A 13,809-nucleotide genomic window follows, 5' to 3' on the forward strand; every position below is an offset into this window, starting at 1 on the left:
AATAAAAGGAAAAATGGAGAACATAGCTGACAAGTTCAGATTCAAAGAAGAGTTCAACTCACTTTTAATGAGATTGATGTTCTTTCATAATTGATCAACTAAAATATGTATTTAAAACCCAAGCATTTTAAATGAATATACATGTATCTTTTGCTAATATAAAATAAGTTACTTTTCACAGCTGAATTATTTAAAATTAAAATACAATTATATTATTTTTGCTAATATAAAGTAACAAGGAATTTAGTCTTAATTTTACCAATACTTTATGTATAATATGGGCAGTAGGGACGTGTTCTCCTGTCTGCTCCATGGATGTGACAGATGTTTGTCTGCCGCGCTGTCACACACTCCGCCGTAGTGCATGCTGGAAACCGGTGCATTTGATCCGGATCTGTACCATCTCCCGTTTACACTGCAGTTTCTGAGCAGCATCAAATGCTACTGATGCATTTCAGATCCGAAATGGCAGTGTAAAAGCGCCTTTTAAAGACAGACACACTCTCTCTCTCTCTCTCTCTCTCTGCAGGAGCCGCCCCCCCCACCCCTGACTGACACCATGACCCCAGAGGAGGTGAGTCTGCTCCGCCCCCCCCACCTAACTCACCCTATCAGCAGCTGCAGGAAACTGCCAGCATTGGGGAGCACAGAGCCAAGATGGCCAATGAATGGGCCCAGTTTCCATTGGTGGGTGTTTGAAATCCAGTAGTAGGAGTAGTGGATTGTATTGCAATTTCAGGTCAGGGTGGGGGATTTTAAGGAAACTGCCTCCATTCCAGCTCAAAGGTAAGCTTTGACCAGCAGTGACTGAAGGCTTCAGTAATACAGACCTTTCTACCTGTGTGCCCTGTGTGGCTCCTCATATCTCCAGCAGTGCACAGGGGCCCCAGAGCAGCAGCCCCCTGGCTGTACTCCTCCCTGTCTGGGCAACAGCACTTTGCTGCGGTTGAGTCCGGCACTGATGTGTTCAAAAACCCACCCCCAAGAGCCACAACTGACTATTATATTGTTATATTTAATTGGTCATTGATAGAGTAAGAGCGGCTCTGCAAAGGTCCTGTCGGTGTGATCTGACTCAGCACGTTTTGTGGGAATGGTGCAAATTGAACACCTTTGTCCATTCGGCCATGGGGGGCATCCTGTCCACAGCCGTCCTACATCTGGTACCTGCCAGTACTGTGTAGGACTCACAGCAGCGCCCTCAGTGTTAACAGTAGCACTGTGGAGAGATGGACGCAGCCCGGCAGATTAAGTTTAACCCTTTCCGCTGAGACCGTGATGCTTGTGTGTGTGTCTGACTGTCTGTGTGTGTGTGTCACCTCTCTCTTCCCAGATCAAAGCCTGGGAGGAGGCAGAACTGGACAAGCCAATCAACTTTGAGCACATCCGGATAGACACCTCCCCTTTCCAGCTAGTGGAGAGAACTTCCTTGCACAAGGTGAGTGGCGGCTGAGTCAACTGTGGAAAAAGAACAATCTTTAATCAGGTTGGAACGTTAGTTGCAATGCCTTTAATACACGCAGTGTGGAGAGGAACAGTGATTCAAGAAGATCCCAAAGTCGCTCTGCCTTCATTTTAACAGTCAAAGGCTTTTATACACAGATATCAAAGATCTGGTTATAATCAGAAAGTCATTACTATATTATCTTAGAGAGTTAGCTAAGCAGAATATATATCATTATAGGACAGAGTTCATAGATCAATACATGGATTTAGGGAGCAGGCACTTAAATCATACTGTTTGACATTGTCTCCAAGATTCTCATCGTAAATAACAAACAGAAATCAAACTACCTTCTGGCCTGACCTTCTGGCTTGACCTTATCTTTCTTAAGTATACAAGAGAGAAAAACAAGTGTGAGAAAAGAATTTCTAACTTTCCTTCCATACAACCAATGAGATGGAAGACAACGAGACCGATTGGAGAGGCAGCAAGGGTTCATGGCATATGTTCTATTTAAAATTATATATCTCTTATTCTTAAATACAGTTTTCCTCATTGTCTCTCTCTCTATCTCTAGATCTTAAGAAAGGGATCAGGAAAGCAAAGAGGGAAATAGAAAGAAACACAGCTCTTGGAGCTAAAACTAATGCAAAGAGCTTTTTTCAATATTACAACAGCAAGCGGTCAATAAAGGAGGAAGTGAAACAGATAAAGGGCAAAAATTGAAGTATCTTGGAAAATGAACAAGATGTGGCAAATGTTCTCAATGAGTATTTCACAGAGGTTTTTACAAAAGAAAAGACAGATAACATGCCACAGGTTAACAATCAGTCCAGTCAAACCCTAAGAGAGATCAGGATAAATGAGGAGGAGGTACTAAAGGGACTAGCAGAATTAAAAACCAACAAATCACCTGGGCCAGATGGTACATTTCCAACAGTACTTAAAGAAATGAGGGAAATTATTTATAGGCCGCTAACTCAAATATTCCAAATGACACTTAGAACAGGGGATGTGCCAACTGACTGGAAGACAGCAAATGTCAAACCAATCCACAAGAAAGGGGACAAAACTGAGCCAGGAAATTACAGACCAATAAGTCTCACCTGCATTACCTATAAGGTTCCTCACCAAAGACTGATCCTCAGATTGGAAGCTGTAGGCATTCAGGGTAATGTAAGTAGATGGATTATGAACTGGTTGATGTCTAGGAAACAGAGGGTGTCGATTAGAGGAGTCGCTTCTAACTGGAGTGAGGTTGTTAGTGGAGTTCCACAGGGATCAGTACTAGGGCCTGTGCTTTTTCTAATCTATATTAATGATCTGGACTCTGGGATAGTTAGCAAACTTGTCACATTTGCAGATGATACTGAAATAGGCGGCTCAGCAGATACAATCTCGGCAGCACAAGCTATTCAGAGGGACTGAGATAATATTCAGTTGTGGGCGACACCTGGCAGATGAAATTCAATGTGGACAAGTGCAAGGTATTACATGCAGGTAACAAAAATGTCCACTATAATTACACTATGGGAGGAATAGAACTAGATGAAGTAACGCATGAGAAAGACCTAGGAGTCTATGTGGACTCCTCACTCCTCACACATGTGGAGAAGCAATAAAAAAGGCAAACAGAGTGTTAGGGTATATTGTCAAAAGTGTAGAATTGAGAACAAGGGCAGTGATGTTCAGACTGTACAATGCACTAGTTAGAGCTCATCTGGATACTGGGGACAGTTCTGGGCTCCACACTTCAAGAAAGATATCGCTGCTCTAGAGGCAGTTCAGAGGAGAGCAACTAGACTTATTCCAGGTCTGAAGGGAATGTCCTACTGAGAGACTGAGGACCTGAACCTTTTCACCCTGGAACAGAGGAGACTACGTGGGGACTTGATCCAAGTCTTCAAAATCATGAAAGGCATCGACCACATCAAACCAGAGGAGCTTTTCCAGATCAGCAGGGACACACGCACCCGGGGACACAAATGGAAATTGGGCTTCAAGGCATTCAAGACAGAAAACAGGAGACACTTCTTCACACAGAGAGGCGTCACAATCTGAACAAACTCCCCAGCGATGTGGCAGAAGCTGAAAATTTGAGAACATTTAAAAATAGACTGGATAGGATCCTTGGATCACTTAGATATTAATGGAAACCAAACGAGCACGATGGGGCGAATGGCCTCCTCTCGTTTGTAAACTTTCTTATCCCTCCCCTCCCTCTCTCCCTTTCCCGCAGACCCACACTCTGTTCTCTCTGCTGGGCTTAAGCCACGCCTATGTGACGAGCATCGGGAAGCTGGTGGGCGTGGTCGCTCTGAAGGAGGTAATACTGGCAAGACTGTCACCCCTCCCACTTACTTAGCCAAACAGTGTGTCAAGGTGTCAGTCAGTCAGTCAATCAGTCAGTGTATCAGTCAGTGTGTCAGTCAGTCACTCAGTGTGTCAGCCAGCCAGTGTATTTATACTATACGAGACAAACCTCCCTTTCTCTCTCTCAGATCCAGAAGGCGATCGAGGGCTCCACCCGCAGTGGAGTCAGACTGCGCCCCCCCCTGGCCAGCTTCCGAGTGGGCAGCCGCCATGGGGGGGATAAGACAACCCTGCCCCCCCCCTCCCCCACCAAGCCAGACACTGCTGGTAAAAGTACCAGCGCCGCCCCAGAGGAGAGAGAGAGAAGGGGCGGAGGAGGAGGAGGGGGGAGGAAAGTGGAGGAGGGGGAGTTTCCCTTCTGGGGAGGTGGGGAAGAAGAGATGGAGGAGGAAGAGGAGGAGGAGGAGAAGGAGGAGAGAAGGAGAGCGATACAGGAGACTGATATCAGCAGCAGCAGCTACAGCAGCACTGACAGCAACAACAACGGAGACGCTCGCTCTCACTCTCTGTCTCTCTCGCTCTCGCGCTCCACCCCTCCCCCTGCCCCGCCGAACCCTCCTCCACCTGCTCCCTCGCTCTCTCTCTCCCTGGCAGAGCGCCGGGTCGAGGGAGGAGTGCAGCGGAGGGAGGGAGAGAGTGAGAGTGAGGAAGAGCAACTGTAAATGAGAGGGAGAGAGACTGATTTACACACTGACTGCCTGGACACTACAGCACATTAACACTGACTGACTGACTGGACACTACAGTACATTAACACTGACTGACTGGACACTACAGCACATTAACACTGACTGGACACTACAGCACAATAACACTGACTGACTGAACACTACAGAACATTAACACTGACTGACTGGACACTACAGGACATTAACTGACTGACTGGACACTACAGCACATTAACACTGACTGACTGGACACTACAGCATATTAACACTGACTGGACACTACAGTACATTAACACTGACTGACTGGACACTACAGCACATTAACACTGACTGACTGGACACTATAGCACATTAACACTGACTGACTGACTGGACACTACAGTACATTAACACTGACTGACTGACTGGACACTACAGGACATTAACACTGACTGACTGGACACTACAGTACATTAATACTGACTGACTGGACACTACAGCACATTAACACTGACTGACTGACTGGACACTACAGCACATTAACACTGACTGACTGACTGGACACTACAGTACATTAACACTGACTGACTGGACACTACAGTACATTAACACTGACTGACTGGACACTACAGCACATTAACACTGACTGATTGACTGGACACTACAGCACATTAACACTGACTGACTGACTGGACACTACAGCACATTAACACTGACTGACTGACTGGACACTACAGCACATTAACACTGACTGACTGGACACTACAGTACATTAACACTGACTGACTGGACACTACAGCACATTAACACTGACTGACTGACTGGACACTACAGCACATTAACACTGACTGAGCCCTACGGAGGGTTGGAGGGAGGGAGGGGACATGTGGCAGTTAATATAGATGACATTAATAGATCAAATCAGGTAGAATAATATACATATATTTTATTTATTTATTGTCCCTTTTTCATGTCCATGTTGTTCTTCTCTAGCTGTGTGTGACTCAGGTTTTCTCTCTGGTGAAAATGTCTTTAAAGTCAATAAGAAAAGTATTCAGTCAATACAGGGAGCAACTGTATCTGTGTCTGCCTGTGTCTGTGTCTGTCTTTCTGTCTGTGTGTGTGTATATCTCGATATCTCTACACTCACCTAAAGGATTATTAGGAACACCTGTTCAATTTCTCATTAATGCAATTATCTAACCAACCAATCACATGGCAGTTGCTTCAATGCATTTAGGGCTGTGGTCCTGGTCAAGACAATCTCCTGAACTCCAAACTGAATGTCTGAATGGGAAAGAAAGGTGATTTAAGCAATTTTGAGCGTGGCATGGTTGTTGGTGCCAGACGGGCCGGTCTGAGTATTTCACAATCTGCTCAGTTACTGGGATTTTCACACACAACCATTTCTAGGGTTTACAAAGAATGGTGTGAAAAGGGAAAAACATCCAGTATGCGGCAGTCCTGTGGGCGAAAATGCCTTGTTGATGCTAGAGGTCAGAGGAGAATGGGCCGACTGATTCAAGCTGATAGAAGAGCAACTTTGACTGAAATAACCACTCGTTACAACCGAGGTATGCAGCAAAGCATTTGTGAAGCCACAACACGTACAACCTTGAGGCGGATGGGCTACAACAGCAGAAGACCCCACCGGGTACCACTCATCTCCACTACAAATAGGAAAAAGAGGCTACAATTTGCACAAGCTCACCAGAATTGGACAGTTGAAGACTGGAAAAATGTTGCCTGGTCTGATGAGTCTCGATTTCTGTTGAGACATTCAGATGGTAGAGTCAGAATTTGGCGTAAACAGAATGAGAACATGGATCCATCATGCCTTGTTACCACTGTGCGGGCTGGTGGTGGTGGTGTAATGGTGTGGGGGATGTTTTCTTGGCACACTTTAGGCCCCTTAGTGCCAATTGGGCATCGTTTAAATGCCACGGCCTACCTGAGCATTGTTTCTGACCATGTCCATCCCTTTATGACCACCATGTACCCATCCTCTGATGGCTACTTCCAGCAGGATAATGCACCATGTCACAAAGGTCGAATCATTTCAAATTGGTTTCTTGAACATGACAATGAGTTCACTGTACTAAACTGGCCCCCACAGTCACCAGATCTCAACCCAATAGAGCATCTTTGGGATGTGGTGGAACGGGAGCTTGGTGCCCTGGATGTGCATCCCACAAATCTCCATCAACTGCAAGATGCTATCCTATCAATATGGGCCAACATTTCTAAAGAATGCTTTCAGCACCTTGTTGAATCAATGCCACGTAGAATTAAGGCAGTTCTGAAGGCGAAAGGGGGTCAAACACAGTATTAGTATGGTGTTCCTAATAATCCTTTAGGTGAGTGTATATCTCTGTCTCTCTGTCTCTCTGCCTCAGACTCACTCTCCCACTCTCTCTCTCTCCCACTCTGTCTCTGTTCAAGTAACGTTGGATGAATAATCTGTCACATCTGTCAACTGTCAATCAACCAATCAGAGGATTTTCAGTTTAATGATGTTGATTGTGTTTCTAATGCACACCAAACGAGCACGATGGGTCGAACGGCCTCCTCTTGTTTTACATTTTCTTATGTTTCCTATTATGTTGTCTTGCAATACTTATTAGTAATTTTATTTATCTATTATTATTATTAATGATGATTTTGAAGATATTAAAGATTGTGTTTATCTATTTTGTGTGACTGTCTGTCATGTTTTTATGTATGAGAGACAGCGACAGCGCCCCTTCACTCTGAACAGGCACAGCAGGGGAACTGCAGCTCACAGACTCTCTCTCTCTCTCTCTCTCTCTCTCTCACACACACACACACACACACACAGATCGGCGCTCCAGAGCCACTTCCCACAGGAGGGTTAAACAGTTACCTGCACAGGTGTCAGGGGGCCTAGGGGCGGGGGTCTAGGGGCTTTTTGTCACCCCTTTTCAAAATCGTCAGCCTTTGTGTGTGTGAATGTGAGGAGATTGTGCGGTCACTTTTCTGTTAAATATTGAATTAAATGTGTTTAATTAAAATATAAAAATATACAAGAGACCAGTGGCGTCATTTCCATTGTTCATATTTATGTCAAACTTATGTAGAAACATTTCAGTAAATATGATTTATTTTAGATGATCCCTTGCCACTTCAGATACAGTATGCAATTTAGCGACAGCCCCTTAATCAGCGCATGCGCGTCATCGAGTGTGTCCCTGCAGCCGCTGGTTCAGTTATGAGTTACAGTCTGTCATGATTATTATAACAGGCTCCCAAAACTGCTTTTGTGTAGCATTTTACTTTATCTTGCATATTTGTTGGCAGTTTGAAGCCTATAGATGCAGATGCTCAGTGTGATAAACTCCCGCTCCCAAGATCGTCTGTGTGACGTAATTACGTTAATGATGCAATTTTGCGTGCTTCAGTATTTTATTTGCCTTATTTGCGTTAAATTATTTTAATGCGTTAAGGATTTTGAATTAATCGCATGCATTAACGCGTTAACGTCAACAGCCCTAATTAAAACAAATGTTTTTTAGGAGCTCATATTCCTGTGTGCGTGCCTCTCTCTCTCTCTCTCTCTCTCACACACACACAAGTATTTACAAATTGCCACAGACAGACACAAGAGAGTGAAAGTAAATAGGTTGTAGAAAGGAGATTTAGTCAAGGACAAGCAGGAATTCTGTTCCAGAACACGGGGAATCCACTGGTCATGGTCCACATTGGAACCAATGACATAGGAAAAGGTAGGACAGAGGTTCTGCAAGACAAATTTAAAGAGTTAGGAACAAAACTAAAGAGCAGAACCTCCACGGCAGTTTTCTCTTATATACTTCCGGTACCACGTGCCAGGCCAGGGAGACAGGCAGAGATTAGAAAGTTTAACACGTGGTTGAAATCTTGGGAAGAGGGGTTTAGGTTTATGGAGCATTGGTCTTTCTTCTGGGATAGATGGGACCTGTACAAACCGGACGGTCTACATCTAAACAGAAGGGGGGCTAATGCATTGGGAGAGCGTATGTGCAGAGAAATTGAGAATCTTTTAAACTAGGGACCAGGGGGGCAGGGAGCTCTGACAATGGGAGATGCTCCACTAAGGAAAGAAAACCAAGGGAAACTGCCAGTAGGAAAGTCCTGAAGTGTTTGTACCTCAATGCCAGGAGTATAAGAAACAAGATGTTAGACTTGGACGCCACAGTGCTGGCGTGTGACTATGATGTTGTAGGAGTGACAGAAACATGGCTTACAGAAAATGATGGGGATGAATACAAGTTGGAAGGATACACACAGTTTAGGAGAGACAGGCAAAATCGAAGAGGGGGTGGGGTAGCATTATATGTGAAAAATGACATTGAGGCAGAAGAACTCAAATTAGATCCCAGTAACGGGACAGAATCTTTGTGGGTGAAACTTTTGGACAAGAGATCTGGAGGATTAGCGGTAGGAGTGTTACAGGCCACCCAACTCAGATATTCAGAAAGATGCTGCATTGTACAGTGTAATCAGGACTGCATATAGCAAGGATGTGTCTGTTATAATGGGGGACTTCAATTTCCCAAACATAGACTGGGAAAGCCCAGTGGGGACGACAGAAGCAGAAATAGAAATGGTTGAGATGGTAAATTACTGCTTTCTAACTCAATTTGTCAGGGAACCAACCAGGGAGAGAGCATGCATTGACTTGATCTTTTCAAATGACCAAGATAGAGTCAGAGGGACAACAGTTAGAGAACCAATGGCAAATTGTGATCACAATATGGTTAGCTTTGAGGCATTCTTTCAAAAAACAAGGACCAAGTCTAAAACAATGGTCTACAATTTTAGAAAAGCAAACCTTGAAGGTATGAGGCGGCACTTAGAAGAGGTAGACTGGAGCACAATGGATACAGAGTCAGTTGAAAATGGATGGGTATATTTTAAGAATATACTACTTGAGGCTCAGGAGAAATTTGTACATGTTACATTGGAAAAAAACATTGGTCAAAACGGTTTAATAGAAGTATGCAAAAAATATCAAGAGAAAGAAAATGTTGTATAGTGCATACAAAAGGGATAGAGAGATGAAACAAATACAAAGAATTTGTTGAGCTGCAAAGAGATCTTAAGTAGGGGTCAGGAAAGCAAAGAGGGAAATAGAAAGAAACATAGCTCTTGGAGCTAAAACTAATGCAAAGAGCTTTTTTCAATAATACAACAGCAAGAGGACAATAAAGGAGGAGGTGAAACAGATAAAGGGCAACAATGGAAGTATCTTGGAAAATGTAAGCAAATGTTCTCAATGAGTATTTCACAGAGTTTTTTACAAAAGAAAAGACAGATAACATGCCACAGGTTGACAATCAGTCCAGTCAAACCCTAAGAGAGATCAGGATAAATGAGGAGGAGGTACTAAAGAGTCTAGCAGAATTAAAAGCCAGACCCTGAGGACGGAGCTGACCAGGACACCCGAGCACAGTCAGCTGGAGGAGCTGAGAGAGGAGCTACACAGCACTGGAGCACAGAGACTGCAGTGCACTGACCCTTCAGGGTCTTCAGGGTCTTCAGGGTATCGGATTTCAAAAGGCAGCTTGGTACTGCAGCTGAACTTCGCCCCATGTTTGCTGTCCGCTTCTCTGGGCCCCAGTGTAGCCATAGATGGAGGGTCGCCAGATCAGGTCTTTGATGTGCTTTTTCCTCGGGGGCGAGGATCTAAGGGGGGGCAATGTAGCGATCTGGGACTGGGGGGTCATGTGGGGTATGTGTTTATGTGCACGAGACTATGAATGACACAAACAGCGCCCCATAGTTTTGTGAGACTTCTGCACATGTCCAGGCTGTTAGTGCGACAAATACTTTTCATGGATGAGGAGATGCACTTGAAATACTTTCGTATGTCACCACATAATTTCTCTGACCTGCTGCGGTGCCTACAGACAGACATCGTACACCATTTGCCCCATCACTGAGTGAATGGCCGAGGCTCTCAGAATATCCTGCTCAACCAATCAGTGCTGGCTTGACGCACAGGAAGCAGAGACATGCAACGCGCTGTTGAGATTTTGGAGGAGTATGTGTCTGTTACGCTTACCCAGAAACACCTGCTCTGCGTCGCTACGCATACACATAAATCGGGCTTACGGCAAAGTGACAAAACGGGTGCTCATGCCGGTTGACACCCCTTGTGGAGACACTGTTCCAGGGGTGACTGACTCGGGGGCGGGGCAGTCCTGACTGGGCAACTGAGTTGTCCGCCACACCCGGGCTTCTAGAGATCCGAGCCAAATTGCACATTGGCTTGAGACAAACTGCTAATCCGGTGTGATGTCATGTGACTCCGGTCGCTGTGTTTTCAGCTCGATGATGCAGAGTTCACAGACACGTAAAACTGGACCTGAGTGACGCAGCTCTCGAGGACAGTGCGCTCTCCATGAAACACCTGGAGGAGGAGAAGCGGTGCTTGGAGAGAGGACTGAACTGGACGAGTCAAAAGGTAGGTGTAGCTATTAAAAAACTGGACCAAGAGTCCAGGGCTTGAGTATGGAAACAGAGCAACTGGGTGATACTTTGGTTTCTGTGCACATACTTTTGCTGTGACATTGTGACTTGTGTCCTGGTTTCCTGTATCTCTCCATTCTTCATCATGGTTCTACTTCCGTGTCCTGGGCTCTCAGCTGCAGGAAACCGAGGAGCTGTACCTGCAGAGCAAGCGCTGCGTCCACAACCTGAGGTCCTCTCTGAAGCAGCGCGAGGTCCAGCAGACAGAGGGCCGCACAGGCAGGTATGTCAGACTCTGCTCTCAGGTGCAACGAGAGACACAGAGATCCCCGTTCCCGTGCCGAAGGGGATCCGTGTCTCACAACAACGTGTGCGCCGCTGCTGGTGAAGTGCATCCAGGCATAACACAGTCAGAGTGTTGCTGTCGGCTCAGCAGGCTGTGGTCTCTGGAGTTCAGCATTCAGTGGAGCTGCTCTTTGTCCTGAACTCTTTCCATTTGCAAACAAAAATCAGCAGGGAGGGGCTCCTCCAGGACCAGGGGTGAGAACCGCTGCTCTAGAGGACACTCAACAGTTTGTACACTGCCGTCCGACAGTCTGTGTCCTGCTTGTCTGCAGCGAATGCTGAACCAGCCATGGCGTCTCCAGTGGGCTCAGCGGCTGTTGTCTACCAGGACCTGTTTATAGAGCTTCCCAGCAGGACTGGGGGGTCCTGAAGAATACGTTGTGAATGCAAACCTGGGGATCTGTAAAAGAAAGCACTGCACAAAGGGACAGGGGTTCAGCCATAACGTGGCAGATACAACAGAGGTACAATGACATGTCCCTGCCAGGCATTTTAATCTCCTTACAGGACAACCAGAACCTGTCCACACATCAGTGATCTCATTGGTCAGCCTTGAGATTCTCTGCCAGGCCTCTGATTGGTGCACTAATCCTTTTTGTGTCTGAGCGGCAGGATTGGCTGCAACGTGTTGGCTCTTTGCTGTTGAAATTCAGACGCTCCAAACAGTAAACGCTGGTTGCAGATCTGTAAACGCTTAAGCGCCATTTTCTTTTACATTTTATCTGTTATTATTGCACACAGTAAGAGATTGTTTTAGCTGCACGTTGGTTAAATGCGGTTGAATAATACATTAGATTAGTTTTTTCATAGCTGGTTTGCCTTCTATTTGAATGCAGTTTAGCAACGTATGGCAGAACAAGGAACGCTTACCGGGGTAGAAATGAGACTAAATGATGTAGAACGCATTTTGGAATAAATCAGTCTTAAACGTATTTCATCTTAATGTTTAGACTAGAAGTATATACAGTACACCAACAGCATATTAGATAAATACACATACATGTTATAATGTAATTCTGAAATGCAGACGCTCCGAGCAGTAAACGCTGGTTGCAGATCTGTAAACGCTTAAGTCCCACGGCAGCTTTATTGTCCTGTCACAAGAGAACTCCTGTTCCTGTCAGGACGAGCTTTAATGAGCCTGGTATCCATTCAACCTGGAAAGGCACAGTTTGAACATCCCTTTTATCATCATCAGTGACTGGACTCACAATACACACTGACTATCTTGTCCAATAGGAAGACAGTTCATCTGAGGAAGAGGAAAGCAGAGTTTGTGACGATGGGAACAGAGTTGTGAAAGGAGGTAACGGTGCTGATCTGGGGAGGGAGTGAAAACAGTAACGTTGGTGAGAGAGAGAACCTTTTTAAATTGATCTTCTCTCCCGATTCGCTCGGCTGCTAAAGACAGAGAAGTCTGAGCAAAATCTGACGGTTCACGGGAATTGTTGGAGAAAAATTAGCTAAAGCGACACACCGCTGGCCCAGGCGAAGAGCCAGAACCTGCTCCTGCAACAGCAGTTGGCCAAGGCCCAGAGCCAGGGCCCTGCTCCAAGAGGAGGCCGTGAGAGATGCGCAGGCCCAGCTGACTAGGGACAGAAGAGAGAGCTTCGAGATGATGGAAGAGTTCGTGGGCAACAACACGGAGCTCCGGGAGAAGATCTCAAAGCTGGAGAGCAAGATGGCAGACACAGAAGTAGGCAGTTACAAGGTCCTGACTTCTGAACCTCCGACAGACACTTGGTCAAAAGGATTGGGCTTTTCTCTCTATTATTTTAACTGGACAGTCCAAGTCCACCCCTTTAGTCTTGACATGTACTGTTTGTTTCTACGTGTGTGTGTTCATACAATTGTTTACAGGATGGCAGGCTTATGACAGCGGGGAGACCTTCCAGAAGATGGAGAAGCTCATGAGAGAGAACGTGGAGCTGCTGGAGGAGATCATGAACGTGAACAGCGAGGAGGTTGTTTTAGCTGCACGTTGGTTAAATGCAGTTTAATAATACATTAGATTAGTTTTTTCATAGCTGGTTTGCCTTCTATTTGAATGCAGTTTAGCAACGTATGGCAGAACAAGGAACGCTTACCGGGGTAGAAATGAGACTAAATGATGTAGAACGCATTTTGGAATAAATCAGTCTTAAACGTATTTCATCTTAATGTTTAGACTAGAAGTATATACAGTACACCAACAGCATATTAGATAAATACACATACATGTTATAATGTAATTCTGAAATGCAGACGCTCCGAGCAGTAAACGCTGGTTGCAGATCTGTAAACGCTTAAGTGCCACGGCAGCTTTATTGTCCTGTCACAAGACAGGATGAGCTTTAATGAGATCATGAGATGACAGCCTGTGTGTCACTGGAACATTAAAGTGCCGGTATTAATGTTTTATATAAACTGTATAATGTTTTATATTAATAATAGTATGCAGACTGAGCAAAGTAGATTTATCGAGCTAGTGACAGGCAGTTGTTCAGGGCATATCCTCTGGACATTCTCCTCTCCACTTTGACTTCTGTT

At 45.2% G+C, this 13,809-nt stretch overlaps 1 protein-coding gene across 1 annotated transcript in view; it reads left to right on the top strand.

The window, feature by feature from the left end:
• Positions 1–7,154, top strand: part of LOC136759567 (chloride channel protein 1) — an 89,084-nt gene extending 81,930 nt beyond the window's left edge. The window contains exons 19-22 of the mRNA XM_066714573.1: positions 530–574; positions 1,334–1,438; positions 3,684–3,770; positions 3,946–7,154. Of these exons, the coding sequence (XP_066570670.1) occupies positions 530–574; positions 1,334–1,438; positions 3,684–3,770; positions 3,946–4,479 (771 nt within the window). The 3' untranslated portion in view covers positions 4,480–7,154. The remainder of the gene's footprint in view (positions 1–529; positions 575–1,333; positions 1,439–3,683; positions 3,771–3,945) is intronic.
• The last annotated feature ends 6,655 nt before the right edge of the window (positions 7,155–13,809 follow it).

The sequence above is a fragment of the Amia ocellicauda genome, chromosome 1 (genome assembly GCF_036373705.1).
Source record: "Amia ocellicauda isolate fAmiCal2 chromosome 1, fAmiCal2.hap1, whole genome shotgun sequence".
Lineage (NCBI taxonomy): Eukaryota > Metazoa > Chordata > Actinopteri > Amiiformes > Amiidae > Amia > Amia ocellicauda.